At 38.1% G+C, this 25,114-nt stretch overlaps 1 protein-coding gene across 7 annotated transcripts in view; it reads right to left on the bottom strand.

Annotated features, from left to right (window-relative positions):
• NTRK2 (neurotrophic receptor tyrosine kinase 2) overlaps positions 1 to 25,114 on the bottom strand; it is a 207,790-nt gene that overhangs the window by 164,107 nt on the left and 18,569 nt on the right. For all 7 annotated transcript variants that reach the window (XM_021380843.1, XM_021380844.1, XM_021380845.1 and 4 more), the window contains exons 4-6: positions 19,665 to 19,733; positions 16,078 to 16,232; positions 2,610 to 2,746 (exon numbers count right to left, since the gene is read on the bottom strand). In XM_021380843.1, the coding sequence (XP_021236518.1) occupies positions 2,610 to 2,746; positions 16,078 to 16,232; positions 19,665 to 19,733 (361 nt within the window). The remainder of the gene's footprint in view (positions 1 to 2,609; positions 2,747 to 16,077; positions 16,233 to 19,664; positions 19,734 to 25,114) is intronic.

Here is a 25,114-nt window from a genome sequence, read left to right as displayed (position 1 = left end):
ATGTATTCTTCCTCACTCGTAGCCTTGCTCATCCCTCTCTTCCACTTCATGACTGATTTCTGTGGTCTGTCCCTTTCCTTGAACTTTTTCTTCCCCTTGTACTCTGCTCTATCCTTGCTTTACTCTTTCTTTGTTCTCCTCGCACTTGTGTGACATTTCTTCCACTTCTGCATTCTGAGCTCTAGTGAACCATGGTGTGTCTTTTCCCTCATCCCTTCCCTTGCCAAATTTCTCTTAAAAGCTTCTGCCTCTCATAAAACAATTCATGAGAAATTACATCCTTTCTAACACATAAGCTACTGCCCAAGTACTGTTTTATGTGTTTACATACTAAGGCTAATTAAAGTAAGAATTATAATTCTTAGAACTCTTGATTATTGCAATTCTTAGAAAGTTCACTGCACGTTTATAGCCTAAAAGCCATACTAAGTATGCAGCTATGCTACACTTCACAAAGTGAATAGGACTGTGTTATAAAAAATAGTAGCTACCAAACTAGTTGTCAAAGACACTGTTTTCTTAAACCAGGTCATTCACATGATCTCCAAATAATTACTATTTCCATACTTGAATTTTTCATAAAATGTAAAACTACTTTCTTTAAACACGAATCAAAATACATTTAGAGAATATGCAATAATTGGTATCCTTTTAAAAAACTCCTTTTGAGGTACTTTTCTTACTGTACACATACACTTCAGTGCTGCACAGATAATGCACCTGTAATAGTAGTGACTTTCAGCAGCAGTCAGTGGAGACACGTAGGAACAGTTCTGCATACTAAACTAGAACTTTGAACCTTGAGGTGACACCTTAACTGGGGTGACACCTTAACCCCATATGAGTTAAATGCCCCACTGATATCAGTGTGACACTGTGGGAGGTGGAGTGGAAAAGCTAACAGTCCACTGCACATTTCTCCATATGCAGCCCTCAGAGATGATCAGTGCTGAAAGTAGGATTCAGAGAAGGGGATCCAAACACAGATTCATAGCTAAAATCTATAGCAAAAAAAATCAGCATAAAAGCTGGGTGTGTGGTTAACTCTGCAGGAATAAGGTACAATTTTAACTTTTGTTAACATTTCTCTCTGTAAAACACAAAAGAGAGAAAAAGCAGGCAAAAACAGCATAGGAGGTGAAGAAAGGGGAGGCAGAAACATAGATATGAAAGTGAGAGGAATGAAACAAAAACAACACTCATAGAAAAGGGAAGGATAGTTGTAAATGGGAAATGAGGTTCAAAAGGCACTCATTCTTCCGCTACTGAAAAGACTACTGGGCTCCACAGCTAAAGTTGCAGCTAGCAGCTAGGCTATGTCATGAGCCCCTCTGAAATCTCACACGTAAAGTTATGCCAGGACAGAGTATTTCTGGAAACTTTGAAGCAAACTGAACATGGCATTTCAAAGATAGGAGGGTTAAAAAATAAGTGATCTCACTTCTTGAACAGCATCCCACATTTGTTTTGGCTCATAAGTAAAAAAAGAAAAATAGATGAAGAAAAAGAAAAAGCACAGCTTGGCATAGGTTCCCCAAATGGTTCTGATTTCTTATTCTTTATGACAATGGGTGCCTTCGGGTAGTTTAATAGATTAGAGGAAATTTTAAAAATAAAACTAGAGTTCTGCAGAATTCTTACTCCTGAAAGCTGAAAGACACACTGGTCAAACCCTATGCAGACCGAATATAATGACCTCAGAGCAGAAAGTGCAAAGACTGAGAGGTCCCAGAGGTCCTGGCACTTCCACACTACAGAAACAGTTTTAGAAGTACACATCTCACACTTCGCACAGATCAGAAAGCTCCAGGCAGTCTGTGTACTCATGAACATTGGGAAGCCAATGCCATAGACGTGTAAATAACAGAAAGCCTTACACCATGAAAATTATTGCAATTTAAGGGGTCAGCAGCTGTATATGGAAGACACCACTCCTCATCAACACCTCCATCAGAACAAACTGTCTACCTCCACTGAGCACACAGTCCAAGGCAAGGACACAGAACAAAAAGATGTCAGGAAGCAAGATTCCCGCAGTCAGGATGGCTTTGTTGAGGGAATGTCTTCACACTCCATAAAAAAATGCCACTTTTTTGAGTAACCTTTTAATTGCCTTTTAGTCACCTTGACTTCCAAGACTTCACTGTTGCTTTGTTTTGTTGAAGGAAAATAAAACACAATGAATACTGACAATCAAAACTGTCAAATCAATAGTTAATATGGTCACCAAGGTTTTGGCTTGAAACTACAAAACAATTAGCAACACAAAGCCTTTTTCATGATTAGGATATGTAAGATTTATTCTCTCTGTGTAGGTACCTGTGATGCTGAGAGAGCACTTTTGTTTCTGTATCCTTATTCACTGTATAACCTCCAAGAAATTACAGTACTCTCATTTACAAATCTCAAGGAGCAAATATTTAACATTTTCAAGAAACACTGCAGCAGTTAGCCTGGGTTGAAAGTAACTGGAAAATAAATGTTAATCCCAACATTAATCTTCATCTTTTTGATAAGAAGTTAACTAAAGCTGGACATGAACCTTCATTCCATCCACAAGCAGATATCTCTTCTCTCTGAATTGTCACTTCTTTGAATATGAAACTTACCTCGTGGTTTGAAACAAGATTAGTGAGCACCCAGGACACATTAGGGGGTGGCCCTCCGGTTGTATCACAGTACAGTGTGATGCTCTTTCCTTCCACCACAGTGATGTTGTAATTGCTTAAGTTTGCTGAGGGTAAGTCTATGACAGAAACAACAACATCAAAAAACACATGCATTTGTATTTGACAGAAATAGACGCTGCTCAGATGCTGTACTGTAAAAGTGCAAGCAAAAACACCTCACTAAATTAGGTATTCACTGCGGCCAATTACCATTCAGTCAGGGAGTACAAGTAGCATCTCTGGAAACATACAACTACAATCTTTAAACTGCTACATAACCTTTTTTCTGCACTGCCTCCACTTTGCATCCTAAGAAAACATTATTGCAAGTGGAAAATCATTCAGCTAATTATAAAAGAACATGCTTGAGATGGGCAAATAAAATTTACCTTCAGTTTTTAACTTCAAAATGATTCTCCCACTCATTTGTTAAAATCAGTAATTTAATCTAGCTCTCTGTTACAGTTGCAAAGGAATCTTTGTTTTCCACAAACTGTCCCTGTGGTGTTCTCACTGTTCTCCACAGCACTAAGAGGAAAATCCCACCAGTCCCCAGTATCACACAAGAGATTGCAGCCTTCCCTCTCATACAAAGTTCACAGAGAGCACAGCAAAACCCAAGTACAAAGTGAGGGAAAGAAAGCACTGAACAGATCAAACTAGAGGAGAGAAAGGGCAGAAGTGAGGGTTGGCTATTGTGCAGAGCTGCTGCCCAAGGCATTCCAGCAGACTTAGCTGCTGCCCTCTGGAAAGCAGAAAAGCAGTATGATGGTACCACTCACCAGGGAAACAGCCCAAACTTTGCAAGACCCAGGACTTCCCCTCCATCTCATAGCTATAAACTGCTTCACCCTCCATCTTCAGCACCCAAAGCAATGGGAATTTCCAGAAGAATAAATATGTGATAAGCGTATCCAAATACACAAAGAATGATAGATTGACCATCTCCAAAAATAATGCCAGCAGTATCTGGCATTCTAGCACACAGGACTGACCTCTAGCACACAGAAACTCACTTGTCACACATTTCTTTACAAGGCAAATAATCATTCAGCATGCTAGAAACATCAGATCTTTCTTAGGTCTTTCTGTGCCTTTCCATGGAGCTGCTACACACTGTCCAAAGCCTTGCGCTCATTTATGAGGCATCATCCATCAGCTAGTCCAGGCAAGTTTTACCCAGAGTTTACGATCTCAAATAACCTAACTTATCTGCTATGCCGGATGTGTATGCATGATCTTGCAACTACCTTTCTTTTCCTAAAACAATGGTTTTCTTTATTTTCCTTTCCTGTCTTTTAAATTAGACTACTGTAGTTTCACCACCGACTTGCAGGCTTAAAAGTTTAAAGAGGGATTGCTTTACTTATGTAAAAAGTCCCAAACAAACAAGTAAGCGTCTTATTAGTGTGGACTGTAACATTTTAATGTGTTTCCTTAAACTTCAGTAGAATGTACATGTACTGGAAATCTCAGATTTAATTAGTTCATTAAAAATGAAATGAGAGGAACTAATAGCAAATAGAAGACTAATCATTTTCCATGAAGTTTTCTTGCCTAACAAGATCAGCACAAGTGTACAATAGCTGCTAAGCTATGCTTATCTTTAAGCAGTAATATGATTCTTGTTATAGGTGTCATAAATTTCTTCTGTTATGTTCACTTTACAAATCATATGTTGAAGTTTACTGAGACAAAGCTGGACAGTCTGTACGCCTTGATGCAGTAATCTGTTAGTGAAGGTAGCCATCTGCTCTTGCCTGCTGTGAATTCAAATCTCAGCAGTGTCTGTCAACTAGTATGGCAGGAAATAAAACTAATCTTAGGGAACATTTGGATATTAATTACACTGGTTAAGGAACAAGGAGAGAAGTAATGAGATCATCTACCACATAAAGTTATCCGTCCACACTACTTTGAAAAACATTCCAATTGCTTTTGCCAGACCTGACAGTACAAAGACTGTCAGGCTCCCTTTTTGCTGGCACCATTACCAGAGACAAAGTATACATGATAGATCGATGTTTCACTGTGCAAACCTGCATGGGTACTAGTAGCATATGATTTTATGTGAAACCTCTCATTAAAGCAAAAAGCAGCTTTGGTCCCTTAGAGCTCTCCTTCTATAGCTGTTAAATTCTGAAACAACCTCTTCCTACTGTGAGTTTACTTACAGGATAGACAACAGAAATTGAATTTCTCTGGTACTGGTTCTGGTTCCCACTAAAAGTTAGATCAAGTTCTGTTTGCTTGTGAAAGTCTGCATGTGCCATGCTGGTGTTATTATCTCTGAGTAAAACAGCTACATCATGCTTGTAACCTGCCAAAAGGTTAGAAAATAACAGTGCTTTTTATTCTGTAGTGTCTTAAAATTAAATTGAAAAGCAGTTGCGAGATCTTACAGAAAACATCTCAGTAAAAATTGTGTAACAGTTATACTAATTATGTTATAGTGTAGAATAACAGAATCATAGAATTGCCAAGGTTGGGAAAGACCTCTGAGGTCATCCAGTCCAACTGTCCAACTACCACCAATATCTCTCCACTAAATGATGTCCCTTAGTACAACATCTAAACATTTCTTGAACACCTCCAGGGATGGTGACTCAATAGCTCATTCCTGGGGATGGCCACCAGCAACAGGCACAACTCTCCAGTTGCTCCATGTCATGTCACTTTGCCTGTGTCACTTTTGACAGATTTGTTTTAATCTAGAATTAGACTTCTGTACCAGAATTCTTTAAAATGTTTCTGAGTAATTAGCTGCATTAAATTTAATCAGATATTAAGAATATATCACAGTTGAACATTGCCAAATATTTTCAATGGAACTATACTCACATATAGTACAGTATAGTATAGTATAGCATAATCACATAGTTGTGTATGTTTCCTTTTATTTTCTTTCACAGACAGTACGGGTGGGTGGGAAATATAGAAGAATTGCTTTAGGATACATATTTTTTTGTTAGATATCTTGAGCTAGCAAACTTCAATGGAAGGTCATTTTGTCCCTTGTTTCAGGTGTCACCCAGACTGCTACACAGGCCAACACACGTTAGTTGAGAGAGATTTTTTTTGGAAAAAGCAGAAATTGAATAAGACCTCATACCTAGAAAAGGTGGTGTATTGGATCTGCCAGCAAAGCAGCCAGACCAAGCCACAAAACCTGTATCGCCAAATAGATGCATATAAAAAAAGTACTGCACCCTAACAAACACATATGCTCAGTATGTGTGCTCAGCGTAGTGTGAGACCATTTATGAGAGTCAGTATCATTTTGACACCTACACAGTTACAAAGATATCCAACCATGCTGCAGTTCTTCCTGACTTAATTTGGCTAAATACAGTATTTAAGATAACTATCACTTACGTTGACATGGATGTACATTTTAAAGGACTTTGTATATAGTAATTAATACAAGCAATCAAACAAGTTCAAATAGATTTGTATACTGCTAGCACAGTTTTTAGGCTGTACCACAAAAGCCCACGCAAGGTAGACATAACATCACAACATAACAAGTCTCATCCTGATATCTGTCAGACAGAGATTAACCTATGCCCGAAAGCCTGAAACATAATATCTCTTTCAAATGTTGATAGCATTAATTATTATAATTCTGGATATCAGTAATAACCCTGCTAGTATACAATTTATTTTTCTAAGTTTGTTCTATTCATAGGTTACTGCAGCAATGATATGTACCGTCCAGGCTGTAAGCAAGAGCATTCCCTTTAACTAGTTCCAAAATCTGTCTCTGAAGTTCAGATTTATTGAACTCCTGTACAGTTGTGAGAGGACAGAAAAGAAGTTTCTCAACAGTCTCTTTAAGACCCCTCTATTTTATTTGTTATTCTCATGCCCCTTTTCTTTATAATTATCTATCCAAAGCTTTTCAATCTCTCAAAAAAATGGGAGGACAGAACTTGCAACTGAATATTCTAAATTGTAACCTTCAGTTTAATGACTGGTAGCAAGCATCCACTAAAATTCATGTCTTTGACTTTACGTAGGAACAAAATGGCTATGTTATCTCACCACATAGAGAAAATCTGGTTTCATAGTCAAATTGGTAATACTTTTATCCAGGCAACAGGTAGTTCTGGGTTAGGACAAGCACAACTCACTCAAGAAGTAAGAGGCACAACACAGGCAAGCAGGAAGGACTCATTTCTGTCCACTGAGTCTCTACTTACCACGTTAAGACTTCAGAAGGAACAAACCCTGACTTAAGAGAGTGTCTATTTAACTTTACAGACCACCATTAGTGCAAATCAGTGGCTTGAAGGCTATATTACAGTGGAACAGTGAAGCATCACTAAGGAATGCCTTGTATCTTTCTTCAGAGTGCACAGCTGGGACTTCAGCAGTCACTTCCAGCCAACTACTTTGGCTGAAATTTTCAAAGGTTACTACAGCACTTGGCTACATAACTGTCAAAGGGAATTAACAAAAATAATATGTCCAAATTCCTAGAGGGCTTTCACAGTCCTCATGCTGCTTATTACTACCTTCTATAGAAAAGACATACTGACCTTGGTAGAGCCAAATGGGTGATGTATCTACCAAAGGAAGTGTATCACCTAATTAAGAAACAGCTGAGAATTAATACAAACTCTGTGGTCTACAACCGACTCCCAGAACCAAGCTCAGGTTCTAGCCAGTATACTACAGCAGCTTCTAGAAGAGAGTCGTAAGTAGGGAGAAAAAGGAGTTCACTATTACACCCAAGATACAGCTTCACTGGTTAACTATCTTCACAGTTCCAAAAATTTTTACAAAATTATTTCCAGATTGAGTTTTTCAGCTTCATCTTTCATCCATTCAGTTCTGAGATTTTTTCAGCTGCTTGAAAGCCTTCATCAAAAAGTTCTCTCAATAGTGTCAATTATCCTCACTAACACCTAAGGAAATGACAAGATGAAGAAATGAGTATCTGAGAGAACATTGTAAATTCAATATTACATTCATTTATGACTTCCTCTGCATGCTAAACCCCTGATTTTCATCAGCTGTCTTCAAACTCCCACAAGTCTAGCCATGATGCACTGTCTCTAAATGGTTCTTAATGTGGCCCATGACATCTCTTTTTAGCTGGGCACATTTTTGCAGGTCAACCTGTTCCACAGAAAGAACAAACAGTTTTCAGGGAAAAAAAAATGGCATTTTTTCTCATTACAAGTCAACTACACCTGAATTTCAATAAAGTCATTTTAATCCCTATCTGAAATCCTTAATCATCTTTTTAATAAATATATCAGACCCAGAATGATTAAATTAATACTAAGGCCACCAACCATCTATCAAACTGAATCACGTGAAGACAGAACCACTGATTTATCAAATATCCTCTATGATTCATAAGGTACAGTGTCCCAGCCCCAGACTGCTTGCCTCATATAAGGTTTAAACACAATCCAAGTTTCTTGGTTTCTCTGGTCTTGCTTTTTCTCTCTAGGGAAGAAGTATTCAACTAAATAGAACACTAGCTTGGTAACATCCACTAATATTATCCAGAGCCTGAAAACAGAATATTTGACAAAGCCATTTCTTTAAGAACTGTGCAAATGGATCTGCAAGTTTCAGAGATCTTACTTGCTCTGACCACACTTTTCGTAATGCAAGATGTAAGAAAAATAGTTTACTCGTATCATTCCATTAACATCCTGCCTTGTTTGAAAATACAGGAATGTTTACAAATTCCCAAAGTCTTTTCCTATGGGCTTTTATGGGTTTAAAACAGCAAAGCAAAAAAACTTTCTAGTACTTCAAGATATAAGGCTAGGAGCTGCTGGATATGTGATTCACCTCCTGTTTCACTTAGCAATTACCCACAGCAAACAAGCTTCGAGCCAAATTTCATCCTTGGGGTAAGAGTGCATGTTTCCACTGAAATCTGCAAAACTACAGGGTCAAAACTCAGCCTGACTGTATTTTCAAAGCACTTCAAAAAAGACAGTCCAAAAGGTTACATGGAAAACATGAAGAAATATGTATCAGTTTCTATTTACTGTTGCATCACAACCATAAAATCAAAATGCTCAACACAAAGAGATAATTGCAGAAATCCCACAGAAGTTATTCCAAGATGACAACCACAAGCATCTTCAGTGAAAATTAAAAAAATATATTAGAAAAATAAAATACTGAATCAGCAGAAATAAGAAACATACACAAAAAATTATCACCTTTCATATATCTTCTTTTTTTTTCATAACTTCACTTTTGCTTCATTAACTGCTCTAACCACTAGGCATTACTCCACTGTAACTTTGCTACCATGCACAGCCTAACTTAGAATGTCCATCAGATAAAAACGATGAGTAATGGCACTAATCTAAAAGGCAGGGCAAAAGGAGGAGAAGGGATCCTGTCTTATGACCTTTTTTCCTTTTTACTTCCACTCTTTGTGAACTGAATATTAATGTAAATTAAAGAAACTGTCCCAGACCAAATCTCTTCAGCTCTTGTGGAGGATATAAAACTACTGAACAAAGTACTGAATAACCACTGAATAGAGATACAAACTCTATGAGGCACAGCAAATCTTGAAAGGTATTTTCCATAATGACCATGGTATTTTTCACAAGCTTGACAGGTTTAAGACAGAATATTCTCAGATACCGTACAGGCTAGTGTCAAGGACATCTTCCCTGAACCTGTAGGCTAGATCCCTTTGAATCAAAAGAATGACGACAAATCTCCTCCCACTGACACTATACTTTTTTTTTAATGAAATGAAATGAAATAAAATACAAAGACAGACCTTTTGTTATGCCTTTTTGAAAGGAAAAGTACAAAATCCTACCATTTGGAGAGATTGTTTCCAAACGTAGAAGCTCCATGACAAAGTATTGAGGAGTTTACGACTTATCCACACCTTCACCATTTCCTAATGAGCAGCTAGAAGGCATCTGCACACTGAACAAGCTCATTTCAGACCACATCTTCAGACCACCCAGATGTGCAAGCTCCCTCAGCGCACCCTCTTAAAAGTCCAGCTTTTGCTTTTGTACATACTGGATGTGATACTCACAACACAGACCCTCGTCAATCTACGGATGAACGTTTTTCTGCAGGGAAGCAGACTGAGTGATGTGGCAGCTCAATGAACCAGCCAAGTAAGTTAAAATATTTAAAAATTCTGCCTCTAATCATGACATGCTTGGCTGTAACATTCAGCTGGGTACTTTTACAGAAAATAATTAAACAAGTACAGCCTCTACCGGAAGATGATGATTCTTTAAAGTATGCTTTCCCAGAGCCAACACACCCTTACTTTGCCTTTATCCTTATCCATCACTCCCTGCTTAAATGACATCACCTCCAGAAACAAACTTGTTCAAGTAAAGCCTACCTATGCCACCAAGAACACAAAACTTATTAACACACCTTCATAACCACAGCAACAAACATAACCTCCGCAGAACAGTCAGAGAGCACACCTGTGTCATCTGCACATCCCAGACAGTGCTTTGAGCACCATCGTGAAAGCTAGGAAGGTAAGAACCACCACCTGGTGTGCATTGTAACAAATTCACCTGTAGAGAGACCCAGCTTCTGCACAGAAAGTTGCTGCTGACTTCAAACCAGCTGAAGGGCTCACATCTCCAAGGTGTCTTTCCCCAGCTAAGTCAGCTCCTGAACTTCTGCCCAGACCCTTCCAGGTCACTAGGCCTGGTGTGGGTTCTAACAGAAGGGTACTCATTAAGAAAGGATCCTCAAATCCTTTAATTGATCTCATCCCCAGTATTAATATCAACAGATTTTTCGCAAGAATTTTCAGATTATATATTTCGCTGGAGGCTGCTAACCTTATTACTCCCTTCCGTTGCTAACAGTCTCCTGAAGGTACATGGCCACATTTTCTCTCAGCTTCCCTGAATGATTAAAGAAATTAAATTACATCTGGAGAAATCGTTTTCAACTAGTATGTAAGCTTCAGTCTATCCACATCAACTTTCAAAAGAAAACCAAATACATTCAGCACAGTTGGGATGCATACAGAAGCCACAAGCTTAACAGATGAACTAAGCTAAACAGTCTGTAAAGCAAGATAACGAGGCCTGAATTAGCTTATGTGAACCTCTAACAAATGGTTTCTTACTCACTTAGTATATGTAATGTGGTTGCAATTCCTGTAGCTTTATCTGGAGAATTCTATGTGTGTCTGGAAAATAATGAAAATAGTGCCAACCTGTCATGAACACATGAACCTGGAACAGAAACATTTTCAAAGAACCACATAAATGAGAGAAGTGATGGGTTTCACCTTTGTTACCATGTTTGCATACGGCTGATGGGACACCTTCATGAATTGTCTCCAATGCTTAAGTGAAAAAAAAAAAGGACTTTGGAACACAGTTATCCAGTTGTTAGTCTTCACCATAAAAGCAAAGTAGGAATACCTACATCCAACAGCCATATTGCCATTCTCCTTCATTAAAATGGTATTCTACATGTACAAAGACAAGGCAAGTCAGGCACAGAGGGTACCCTGACAAAACTGCTCAACATACTGAATTCAAGAACAACACTTGAGTGGTCAAGTTACATTTCTTTTCCTTAGGTAGTGTCTTTCCACTTTATTTTTCTGATCAGCTGAGTATCTTAAACCTATTTCATGCAAGTTCATGCAGAAATCATGTCAGTGTTACAAAATGAAATTCTACTTCTTTTTTTTAATGAGATGTTCACCTACACTACGTATATTCAGCTAACACCATTCAGAAGCCCTGTTTTACACAGCATAAGTCTAGACATCTTTATGATAGTTACTGGCCGCTTCATGAATAGATCAAAGCATGCATGCTCACAAGTAAGTTGTGTATATCTCTGATTCCTGTCGCCTTTTTAAATTATGGGTTATTTTCACTCAAAAACTGAAATAATGAATTTTTTTCAATTCAGTTCAGAAAACCCTAACAACATCGGAACAGTAAAATCCAATTATTGTCAAAACTCTCAGAAAAGAAAACAAAAATCATTTTTCAAGCAGCCATGATCACAGATAAGAACTAAAACTAACAGAGAAAATATGAACAGTTTGCCACCACACATCGTGCATAACATCTAATTCTCAAACCAAAATAAACAACACAGGCTAGAGAGCCTGTAAATACTCTGAAAGGTAAACATGGAGAATGTTTAAGGGTTTTTCAAAAATCACTGTAATGGTCTCTTTCTGATAGTCTTATCTGTGAAGTCTGGCTGATAATGGAAAAAGATGTCAACACCCCCTGGATTATGCATTTGCTCATAGTTTTAGACTGCTTTGTACTGTGACTGCCTAAGAACTAATGCTTATTTTATTGACTCACTAACACTACAAATCTTTTCTGTAAATTTAAAGAAATAAACCTGTTAATCCTTCAGCTTGCCTTTTTCCCGTCTTAGAATTTATAACTGCATAAATCCAATCTGGAATTTCCTTTACTTACTTACCTCTAGGACAAAAGTTTACCACCAGAATGAAGCTGAAATGAAGACAAACCCATCCAAGTCCATGTATAGTCATCTGAGCAGTTGCCTGTAAATGTATCATGGCTTTCCCAAACAAACAAGAAATGGGCCCCCCATCTCATCAGGCTGCAACTCTACATTACGGCAATGACTTCTATAGTGTTGTTAGTTAACACAAGAAGCAGCAGTAAGAACAAAACCCACACTCTACAGTGCCTCTTGCACCAGGGAAGAAACAGAAAAATATTAAGAGTCTTACAAGCTTGTCTCGGGTTGGACAAAATTTCTGCATATCTAAACAAATAGCCAGTCCACACATACGTTTGCTATATGTACAACAAATTAGTATAGGAGACTAATTTACCACTTTGTTCAATACACTTTAGCTGGCATATATGACCAATGAATATATGATAAATGTGCACAGAATGCTGGTAGGATAAACAAAACTGAAAGCCAGATCAAGCACTGCACCAGCATATATAAAACAATTTGTCTAACTGAACTGGCCAGATGAGGCAAAATGGCATTACCAGAGATTGAGATCCAGAGCAACAAAAAATCCACATGGGACTGCAAGACAGTTGTAGAAGCCACAACTCTTCCAAAAATATCACAAGAAAAAAGACATCTTCAGTACCACTGAAATCAACAATAGCAGCTGAGTGATCAAATGTTTACCTGAGAGAGGGACACCTTAATAACTAGTTTTAAAGGACCTGTTTTTTGCTCTGCAGCATTCATTGATCTCCAGCTGATCCGAAAACCAAGGAACTTAGGAGTGACCTTAACCCACACACTAGTGGTAACCGCAGCCATTGCTTACAGAAACAATAACACCCAAGAATTTACTTCTCTTTTTATGTTTTCTAATACTGTTTACCAGGTGGAAACAAAATAAAGAGTATGCTCTAGGCAGCAATACTATCTCTGTTGCATGGACAACCAGAAAATGCTGTGAAAACAGCAGAACTAAATACTACAATTTCTGTAATACTAAAACCATTGTGGTAGTAGTAGATAAAAACCTTTGAAATAGTAATTAAGTGTGACTTTAAAATCAAAAATTATCTGACAATTTTTATCATGTATAAATATATTTCAAACACAGTTGAAAAAATATTACAAACATCATAAAAATTGAAGGACACTTAATATTGCAGCTGGAAAGGATCTTCTAGTGAGTCAGTATAACTCATTTTAAACCTCAAGAAAAGAAATCACAAATTTGATGGCATCTAAATTGAAAACAGCCTTTAATCAGCACATTAACGAACACTTCCACCATATAAGCAGTAAGTAAAGTACCGCAGAACTTTGCTAATTTTCTCATCAATTATCTACAAACCAGAGCCTTGTGATCAAGAAACCACAGTGGCCTCTTCCAACTTCCCAGCAAGAGGCTTATTAACAGCGCACAGTGGCGAGATGTCCTATTACCAAGACATTTACCACATACTGTACTGGCCACTTAGTATAATATTGTGAAGTAATTAATAACACCTGAACACATACAAAAGAGCACATTTGCTTAGTTCCTAAGTCAAAAAAATTTAACAAACCGGAGAGATGGGATGAAATCCTTTCATTAGCAGAGAATGTGAGAAAATGTTTTATTAACAAAATTCTGAGGTCTGCATGCCCAAAAAATTTCTCTGGACTTCAAAAGGAGCTGAAGGGTCATGTAGTCCACGGAAAAAAGACAATGGCTCTACATAACATATGTCAAAAGCTGAATTCTTCTTCTGTTTCAGTTGTACTTAATAGCCTCTCAGAAAGTGCTATAAATTAAATACACTAACTACACCAGTGATGGTGGTGGGGTTTTTTTTGAAATTGTCTTGTGTTTTTAAATACAGAAAAATATCTGCAGATATCCTGAAAAAACAGCCATACAGTGGATCTTCCAGACTTCATCCAGAACTCAGGCCACACTCATGAAGACCGTCATTTCTTTTCACCTGCGATTCCCTATCCTGTGCCTAGGAAATGGCTATGTTGCTACCATAATAAAAACTTATGTTCTACATTTGTTTATATTGAAAAAAGTAAAGTAAGTAAAAGAAAAACTGAAAGAGGAGGAAAAATAAAAGGATGTAAAATAATGTAAGGATAATAATAAGGATATAAAAAGTATGTAAAGTCCAATGTATTCAAACCATAAAAACCAACATTAAACCAAGACTGAGAAAAATTTGCAGGCCTTTGCAGATATCCATACAAATCTTCAGCAGAGTGCGTATTTCCCAAATGCCAATTCCATGTATTGTTACTCCAATCTACCCTCACCTTTCCTTCTCCTCTTCTTCTTCTAGTTAACAGCACTACATTCCCTTCTCATGTCAGGTGTTTGTCACAATGTGCCCACATAATGTGCATGTGTATGCACATACACCTACACGGTATCAGCAGGTCAGTGTCAGGTCTGCTGTGACTGCAGATGGTGAAGAACTCGGGAGAAATAAGTAATGCCTCATGCGTTTAAACTTGGGTATTTAACACCAAAAGTTTTCAGAAGAATATCCTAGCTGCCTGGTAGCTTCTAGATGTGTCAGCCAAAGACATTGTAAGAGACTATGCTGGAGTTCCTGTTTCATACCAATTGAACTCAGTCCAACTGGAGACCTTTCCATGCTCACCAGATGCTCACCACTTTGTATTTCATCCAGCTGAGCCTTAGGGTTGGGTATACATAGTTGACCTTGGTATCACCTCCCATTTCACATAAATCAGACCTTGTAGCACGCAAGAACTCCGGAACAGGTTGCATGTTATTTTTAATACCATCAGACACTAGCATAATACACTATCACACTTGACCCCAACAAGGATGCAGGACCAACAAAATCAAGAGAATGGCCATGATACACACTTCTGCCATTAAAGACAGCAGCACATGTTAGGTCTGCATCAACTCTCTTCCATGGCTGTTTCTGACTGGCAGCTGCTATCAGATGGTCCTGCATCCTCCAAACACTCTGTAGATAAAAGGACGCTCAGTCAATGGTGGAAGCACAAAAAGTATAGGTTTTGTTTTCTACCTGCCATTCACCTTCCCTTACAGCTTCAGTTCAAATCAGCCCTCCACGAAGAAACACTGATCTCTTTCCTTTTTGCCTGCCATCTGCTAAGCACCCAGCTGCCTGCTCTGCAAAGAAAACTCCAGCCTTTAGCAGGCCTCATGCTGTGTCTGGAATACTCAGGCTCTGCTTCTCATCCACAACAGATACCTCTTTACCTGGAGGGTGAAACCACTCTCCAGCCGTCCGATATACAGGAAGCAAAGATGTATAGAAAAAAAAAAGCCTTTTCGTGACATTTTTCCACTATCTTCAAATCCACATACATTTATGCAAAATGATACGCTGCGAAGTATTACAGACCTAAGCTTGCAATGACTCTTTTGCATACATTATACAAGTGAACTCAGTAGATTTCTATCTGTGTGAAAAACTGAGCTATTCCCTAATTTGCTGCTGTTAGCTGACACTTTTTCTTCTTTTTTCTGAATTTTCTTTCTTTGGTCCTAGCACTAAAGTTTGCACTTTTGAAGGAATGTTAAGATTTCATTAACCTCAAATAGCTTTAAAAAATCAAGGAAGAAGAATTTTGTGTCTGTTCAGCTTGGAAGCACTACCATTTAGTTTGACAAAGGCACATACTTCTTATACAATTCTTCTGTATTATCTATAATTCATGTCCTGTCTTCCTGCACTTGAATAATGGCATACTTTTTTAAAGGATCAAGGAAAAGAAGACTATATGTGAAGCTCCCAAAGTTATTCCATGTGGGATGAAAGACCATTGACTGCTTAATATCTCTCCTAAAGCATTTTCCTTAAGTAGAGTTGTCAGTCTGAAAGGTATCTTGTAAAAAAGCATGTTTGTTTTCCCTGTCTTACAACAATTTAGCAGTAAGCGTATGTTAAAAGACTATTACCGCAGTTTGGGACCTTCATATCCATCAAGGCTGTCCGCTTGTTGTTGTCATCTATGCAATATAAATCCTGAGCTTCTGTGTAAAACTTGGTCTCTTGAAACTTCTTAATCCACATAATTTCACAGGAACACTTGAATGGATTGTCCACCAGTATCCTACAGGAAAGAGAAAAATATATATATTTAGAAAGCAGAATGTAGCATGCATGTAGAAAAAGCTGAGGGGCAGAGGGACTAAAAGCACTCAGCTGGGTGAAAGTAGAAAGGTAAGGACCAAAACCCACAGTGCAATGCAAGCTGGAAGTAGGTAGTCATTTCCTCACAGAGAAAGAAGCCTTCTTTTGCACCAAGAATCCAGACTGCCATAGATCAGAGAGCTCACACAGGGGCTAAATCACAGTCTCCAATTAACTGGTGTAAATCAGGAGACATTAAGCTCCATATTATTTTGTAAAAGTTAAGCAGAGACCAGAACTCCTCTCTTCTATGCTAGACACTACCCCAGGAAGATCATGCCAGGGTTTACTGATGGTAGTTGGTAAATTCCTTACAGAGTTATGCATTATAGACAAACTCTAAAACACTCTAATAATATAAAATAAATTCACCTAACCTTAAAGATTCACTCCCAATAACAGTAGAAAATCTCTAAGTAAAAACAGTATGTAATGTTGTGATGAAACACTAACTGAAAAGATGACCCTGAAACAAAAATGTTTAGAATAATCTAGTTACAGAGTACACTGAGCAGAATTTAAACCACAGGTTAGCATAATTATCAAATTCTACACAACAATGTAGTACAATACAGTCCAAATGAAATGCAAACAGAAACATCCCAATAACGACAGAAGAAACTACCCAGCATAGCTTTTTCTCCTATAGGTGTAGATCACAGACGATGACCATGATGATCTGAGACGAGATCCAATAAAGTCCATGTGAGTGACTGTTTGAAGCATTTCAATACAGATAGAATGACTGTTCTTAACAAAATTTCATAAGTATTCTTGATGTACAGAAACTAAACTCAAGTTGCTCACAGTGTTTATGCTTGTATGTGCAGGGGTCTAACTCCTGAGGATGCAAAGTGTACACATCATGAAAAGCTCAGGTTTTCAGAGCTGTAACCTGTTCCCTCAAAAGCCATCTGTCATTCTTTGTGGATAAAAAGCTGCAGGGATCATTCTTGCAAGCCTCTTAAGGAGCAATCTGTCACAGCAGTCATCAGCTGGACTTCCACAGCACTGCTGCATAAATAAGAATTGCCTATGCAAGATAGAGCATGAATGCTAGGATCCCATGGGTCAAAACCTACAACATGCATTTTCCAAACAATATTTATTTTTCATCTTCTGTTTCATTATACAACTTTCATTTAAAAGACCTCAATCAGTGGCTGAGCAGTCCTTTCTTCCACTGCTTTATCTTGTGTCAAACCCATTAGAGGAGTTAGGCATATAATAGGCAGGATGCTGGATAGAGGCATGATGGCTCTCCACATATGCTTGTGTGAAAGAAAGAATCTAACCACTAGAGGCAAATTACATGTCTTTATCTTGTTTGCTATAATTTTACAGCTACAGCTACAGCTTGTTCTAAAAGAAACCTTTCAAGGCGGCATTTCCTTCTCTACAGTATCTGGCAAATATCTCCTACTTCACCGTAGCCTGAACTTTTCATTCGTTTATGTTCTGATTTACAAGCGTGCTAACAACAGGACACTTCTTTTTCAGATCTAGAGTAACCTCCTCACAGGCTATTTATGGCACATTCTCCTCTCAGAATTCCCTTCCAGCATTCTTCTTCTTCCCATTCTGATCTTTCACCTGTATGTTACCTATTTATCAACAGAATTGTTCAACTGATACTAGTTTTATCACCGCCTTTCCATCTTTCAGGCTCTATTTTGTTACCCCCTCCTTCTTTCCCTTACATTTCTTACATCAGCTCACTTAACAGTCATGAACAAAGCAACGCTGACTTCGTTCTCCTTAAAAATCTTTGGAAGCACTTACTCCACATAGAACCTAAAAGAAACTGCTCACCTGAGATGAAGAAGTTCAAGAGACTAACTCCGAGGAAGTACCAAAAGAACTGGAAGCACAGTATGCCTTAAAAGTTGCCGTAATTTCTTTTTTATGTTACAGCATACCCATCGTTACAGTTCTGTATCCCATGGGGGAAAAGATGACTCCGTTTCTCCATTATCTGCTTAGAAACATTAGGAAGATCCCAAACAAAGCACACTGCACTAGTCTATGTCTTTCATCCTTTTATTCGAGGCCGCGTCTACAAAAACACAGAAGCTACAGACATGTACACACTAACAGTGTCTTTTTGGCAATAAGACATATGAAGCAACAGAGGCTTCAGCAGCAACAAATCTATGGAGGGCATACAGCAATGAGAGTGATCTGCAACTAGCTAGTCTTTCATCAGTTGTTGGCTGTGCTCAGCAACTGCCACGTTACGAAAGAAAATTCCAGCGAGCAATGTTCCTGCACTATAAAGAAAGAGATTATACCAACTTAATCATCAGCAAAACATACCTAAGGGGCATAACCTCCTTTTGCCTCACTGTGATTCACTCACTTCATTTCTCACAGGCTGAAGTTCACTAGAAGAAGGTTCAGGATTGCTAACCCGGTGTTGCAATTCTTGGACTGGCATTTGGGCAATTTCTGACCCTGCTCTGAGCTCCACGAGAGCAGTCTCCCTCTGTTCTGCAGCTCCAACCCTCCCAAAGCTCCTGAATTCCCTTTACAGTCCCACATATTAGCAAAGACTGCACACAGAAACACAATTCCAGGCCTTAAAAATTACCTCAGAGAAATCAGTGAGGAGAATCATTAATCAAAAGTACGCAAATACAGTCTCTGTCTACCTTATGATTCGTGCCAATATCTCCAGTTCCAAGGTCATTTGCAGACCTTACATTTTCTGCAAGACTCAAATATAAGAAAATATCTGCCACAGAGGCATATTACGTCCTCTTCTCTCATTTTTTAGCCTGTAAGAATAAAGTTTTAGAATGTGCACTAATCCATAATCTCTGCTTGAAAGAGCAGAGGATAAAAATGTAATAATGAAATGACTGGCAACTATATGCCCATCAGTACTTCATTAGCAAGTGATTCCTTAAGGCACAGTGCAACTCAAAGGGAAAGCAAAAACTTTCTTCAATATCCTACTACAACCATAGCAGCTGTAGGGCCAATATATATAAGAATGTAAGATAGAGAAATAATTTGATAATCTGTAGATGGCTGTGCTAAACTAACTCAAATGTTTAATACAAATGTCAGTCATTTGCTGTGAAATAATCTAACAATAAAGATATTTCAAAACTGAAAGGAAGAGGCTTTTTCAACCTGGGAATTTGTTTTAAAACATTCGCTTGACCCCCTTCAAGCCCTGCAATGGAAATCTTTCTGCATTTAAGTCACTGGCATTGCCGCTTTCTTTTGATCTGAACTTCATTCCTAACCACTGATGGCTGTCTATCTTCTTCAACAGAGCAAATTTTAAGTCTTGTTCTTCCATTCTAGCCACAAGTAAGCTGTGCTTTAAGAAATGTCAACTTACAGATCAGACAAACCCAGATGGCGAAAAGGCTTCTTGGACAAACTTGAGAGCTTGTTTCTGGATAAATTGCTATAGGGAAAGAGAAAGATTGCATTAATTAGGATTGCTTCTTCTAAAACTGAAAATAGAGTTTATCTCTCTCAACAAAATGAAGAACTAAAACCAGCCCTAAAAAGCCTTTATTCCTTTTACTTCAGTTGGAATGAAAACGTGCTCTTTTTGCAGCTTGATGGGTTTCAAGCATTTGAATCCAATCTGTATCTGAAGTCAAATATATTCAAAATCAAAGTCAGCAGGGGACAATATTTTCACTTTTAGCCCTTCTGTTCATTGCAGAAAAGCAGCAGATTTAATTGTGTTTCAAAAGTATTTTGTCAAGTCCAGGTGTTAATTACATGCTCAATTTATTCATAAGTGAAATGGGTGTATCCCTTCCTTTGATGCTGCACCATACTCTGTACTCACATAAACCCTCCTTACATGCTAGCACACATCCACATCAGAGCCTTTTAGTTATTCTTTTCAAATTGCATGTACAATATGCACCCACATGGAAGATCAAAAGGAAAACTGTAAAATGCCTATATTGGGCTTTTTTATGTCAATTAAGCACTTACGGTTTCCAGTGGTAATTAAGTGAAAGGTCCTCTCCCATTACGCAAAGAAACATTCATGTGAATCAGAAATACTAACCCCCCTCCCAGGCTTACAAAATTGCTCTCTCCACCCCAACCCAAAATAATGTTGTTCCTCTATTGACTTATCAGTCCACCAATTAAAGACAGTGAGCACAGTAAGCTGTAAAACTGCCAGCAGTACAGTGCAGATCAGTGTTATGAGCCAAAATACCACATGAGTTTTATGCGGTATTATAAAGGCGCCACAGGGGCTCCATAGCTATAGCTGCATTGCATTTAAAACCAGAGATTAAACCTTTTTTTCACCCTGACTAAAGAATACAGTGTTTAATTCCCAAATTTTCAGTCCTTGATTTCTGAGTGCAAGTCAATTTTCAGAGAAATTACATGGGTGCAGGTTGGATCTTCCACAAAGTTTCAGTACAGAATCCTTACAAGACTTCATTTACCATACTTCTTTGTTGACTCCTTCCAGCAAGCAACCACCTGAAGTTTACAAATTGTGCGGTTCTAGTGTTGGAGCACAAAATAGATGAGCTACTATTTCATTTGTCAGATGAACTAGCCTGCCCTACAGCAGATGCAGGTGGATGCATCTCATTGACCCTGATCGCGTATATCAAAATATAAGTACACTTTGCACATATGACAGAAAACACGTTTAAGTAAAAAAGTGATTCTTTCCCTAGTAAGCAGAAACTGTGTGTTCAGATGTTGAAAGAAAGAAGATAAATTCTCATACGGACTTGGGCTTTTCTCTCCAGCATTGAGGCAACATGGAACATTAAATCTTACCACTCCATGCACAACATTTCACTCAACATGTGGGAAAGCCCCTCTAGTTCTGACACTGCTAAGCAGTACATGAGGATGTCTCCATGGCACTTCTAAATGAGGCAAGTGCCTGCTTTTCCTACCTGCACAGAAACTAAATCCCAGCCTTACCAAAAGGCAACCAGATATACATGGGCCTTCATGTGCAGGCAGGTGCCCAGGCCACTTGCTAGTGGGAGGCAATATACTCCATGTTGTGTAAGGACCAGATTTGGCTCCTGGTTTCCACACAGCACAGGACTACTCTTACAAACCAGGAGGACCTAACCATCAGACAATGGACTCCTCAGGAAAATCTCTGTCCAGTTGAAGCCATTTAATGTTGCACAAAATGTTTAACAAATCCAGCCTAGAGAAAACAAAAGTATCTTAGTAATTGTAATTGTCTTTTCAGATTTTTACCAGCTATACTTGACACATACTAGAAAAAGGAACTGAGAAGCAGTACGAAAAGTAACAAAATTAATTCCTGTGCCCATATTCCTGGCCATGGATTGAAACATTTAGTAATTCCAAGATCACAGCCCTTTAATCCATGTAGTTTAGAGCCTTAATGTTTTTCAAGTTGAAAAGTAATTCAATAGAAATTTTTCAGGCCACCATTATAGAATTATCATTTTAAAAGATACTTTGACAGTAAATTAACTGCTATACATCTTTTTTCAGAAGCTGAGCACTTTATATTGATTATAAAGATGCCTGCTGTGGTCTTTTTAATTCATGTTAAGTGAAAAAATCACTACCAGGCTTATTATGGAGTAGTTAAGGCCCACACTTCCACTTCCATGGAAGGAGAATATAAATTAGTTCCCCAATTCAACTATACACAAAAAGATCGTGGTGAGCAGCCCGAAGAAGATCCATCTGGGGTTCTAAAGCCTAAAAAAAAATGCGTTGGAGCACAGAGCTTGGCTGTAAAGCTGCACCTAAGGATAAGACCAGAATTCAGTCAAAAGGATGACTGTATTTTACATACAAGCATCAAGCTCACTTTAAACTAGCTAGCCCTGATAAAAGTCAAGTTGTGGCAATTCAGGGAGTGCAAGAGCAGCCTGAGAAACTATGTAAATATTGACCCTGGTAGCAACACAGGCACAGCACTTCACTGCAATATCACTGTGCCACTTGCTCTACTGCCTTTAGGGCTCCACACGGGGAGAGGAAAGAAAGAGGGGGAATAGATCTAAGGAGAATCGGGGAAAAGAGGTAAAGAAGTGGACGTTCTGCTACGCCCAGTCTCCCTCCACAGGTAACTGCATGATCTGCCTGAAACCAGTCTTGTATGCGCACATGGGGAAACTGCAGTTAGGTCTCAAACACTTTAATTTGTCTGCTTTTCCTAAACCTAGCAGACAAATAAACACATCTTAATACCTAGAGTTATGTGCATACAATACACACACATTTATGCTTCATCAGTGCAATTATACAAAGCCTGGCACGTAACCAGAGCTATTTTTCAGTGTTCCAGGAAATAGACACTTGCTATAGAATACACTTTGTGTTTAAAGATATTGATAGAATACCATGTATATGTATTACACAAGTCCATTAAAATTACTGTTAGTAGCAGACACATTGTATATTACAGAACTACTGAACTAGTACTGTTGCTTGTTAAATGTGACTGTTGACTAATTTGAGTCCAAAGTCAATGAGAATATCACAACTAGACAAGAGAGATTATTAATTGCATTTAAATAACATCTATTTGAGCAATTCTCCAGGCTTTTTTATATTATTACTCAAGTATTGTTATCATCCATAAATCTAGAAAGGTATTTGGGCTACAAACATTTGTCCAAGAAAAGAAGATAATGACAAAAAAGGGCTTAAGGAAATCTGTTAACAGATTCCTTATAATCTGATTTTCTTAGATGATTCAGAAAACAAATGCTATATTCATATAATAATGCTCCTAAAATATATCAAAAGATTTTTCATGAAAGAGAAAACTGCAGTAGTATCACTAGAAAAATTAAAGCTCATACAGCTACTTTAGGAAAGTGTTTGCAGTTTTTGTTTTATTTGCGGGGTAATAGCAAGCTGTTGTTTTAAAATAGAAAACTTTTCAAAGATTTGCGCAGGTTACTCTTGCAAAATGAAATTATTCCAGCTCTTAATAGATTTCACTGTTCCAACCACAATGGGGACTGCATTTCATTCTCAGTGCAGTCAACAGGAGTTTTACTGCTGATGACAACAAGGACTGATTCACTGGGGCTTTCAGAAACATTTTAGCATGCATCAAGACTTCCCAGAGAAAATAAATAAGTGCATTTTTTGCAAAAATAATAGATCAGCCTCAACAAAAAATATCACCACACTTACTGTTTTGTCACATGTGTATAAAGCAGGTGGTGACATTTAAAAATTTCCATTTTATCTGGGATTAGCCTGTGTCTACTAACATTAGTAATTCCCCACCAAAACAAAATATAGTAGGAGACTGAATAAGCTCCTGGATCACAACATAATTACCTTGAATCAGGATTCCATGTACATCAACCTAACAGATGTCAGCCAGCCTAATTTGTTTCTAAAAGGCTGTTCCATGAACTACAGATCTCATAAAGCCTGATCACCAACCGATACGCTTTCCATGTTTGCCTGTGCGCACCAGCATAAGCTCTTCCTGTGGCTAAAATACTTTGAAGACATCTTGTCCACAAATTCTTTTAGTGAATTTTTGCAGTGTCTACTTACCCATACAGATAGGAAAGACTTCCAAACATCCATCTGCCTTGATATAAATTAAACTCGTTACTTATCATCCTATATTTATGGTCATGGAAACAACTGATTGCTCTCCTCATCATAACTGCTCTCTTTTTAAAGATATAAAGATGTATATTCCCTTTCAGTCTTCTCCTTATTGGACTGAACATATTCAGCTTCTTAGTTTCTTAAATGATTTGCTTTACAGAGTACTCTATTGGTCTTCCCTATAAGATCTTTCTAGACAGGTACATGTAGTATTCTCATCTAGATAGATGCCTTTCCAGCAGCTACACTAATGGGAAAAATCTAACAAAATGTTCATTTTGATCTCAGACTGAATTTTCTCCACTCTACTGCAATAAGCTGAGATTCTGTCCCAGCATAGCGACTAAATCGTTGTCCGCAATTGTGCCTCCTGGCCAGTAAGTTCTCACTGCACATTTCTACAGACAGCACATATGCACTTGGCTTTATGAAATTTCATCTTTTGCAATCATAATTCACTGAGTAATTGCCACATAGGCAGAAGTACAAATTCACTTCAGGAAGATGTTTCCTTATATCACCAATTGGTTATAGTAAAAGTTATTTATTAATGACTGTATGAAATAATATGGCCTCACAGCCCAGCAAGGTCTGGTTCACAGTCTTTTAGTGACTGTTGCACATTAAGGACAGCAATCATATTTAAGCAGACACAGATATTCACATCCACTTCCTTATGTAAATTAATTGCAATTCTTTGGAAAACACAGGTGTAGAAAGTGATTTCATTTTATTAGCAAAGCCCTGAGCTCAGCTCAACAGTTCTTACAAGGAAGTGTCTTTAGAGGCCTGAGGCTCGGTCTTATGTCTTTCTTATCTCATTAGGACCTAACAAAAGCACAGGGTTAAGTAAGTGCTAAACATATCTAAAGAAGATGGATGGACTGAAAACATACACTTGAATATTTGATTAAAACAGAGTTCCTGCGAGGAAATGAGTCCCACACACAATCTCAACATTTTGTAGGACTGGATCCATGATTTTCCATGTAAGCAGCAAAGTGATCTACTCTTTGTCTGTCCCAGCAAAAAGTACTGCAGCCCTTCACAGGCATGTATGCACACTTACAAAAACCAAAGTCATTCTTTTCAGCTGATCATTTTTCTCTGTACTTCTATATGTAAACATCAGTGAGTTCAGGTTATGTGAAATCTAAAGTGTTAGTAAGTAAGCTCAAAAAACACAGTCAAAAAGCTGCATAAGCACCAACT

Source organism: Numida meleagris, chromosome Z (genome assembly GCF_002078875.1).
Source record: "Numida meleagris isolate 19003 breed g44 Domestic line chromosome Z, NumMel1.0, whole genome shotgun sequence".
Lineage (NCBI taxonomy): Eukaryota > Metazoa > Chordata > Aves > Galliformes > Numididae > Numida > Numida meleagris.
The sequence above is the reverse complement of the archived record's forward strand: the minus strand, read 5'-3'. Positions and strand labels throughout refer to the sequence as shown.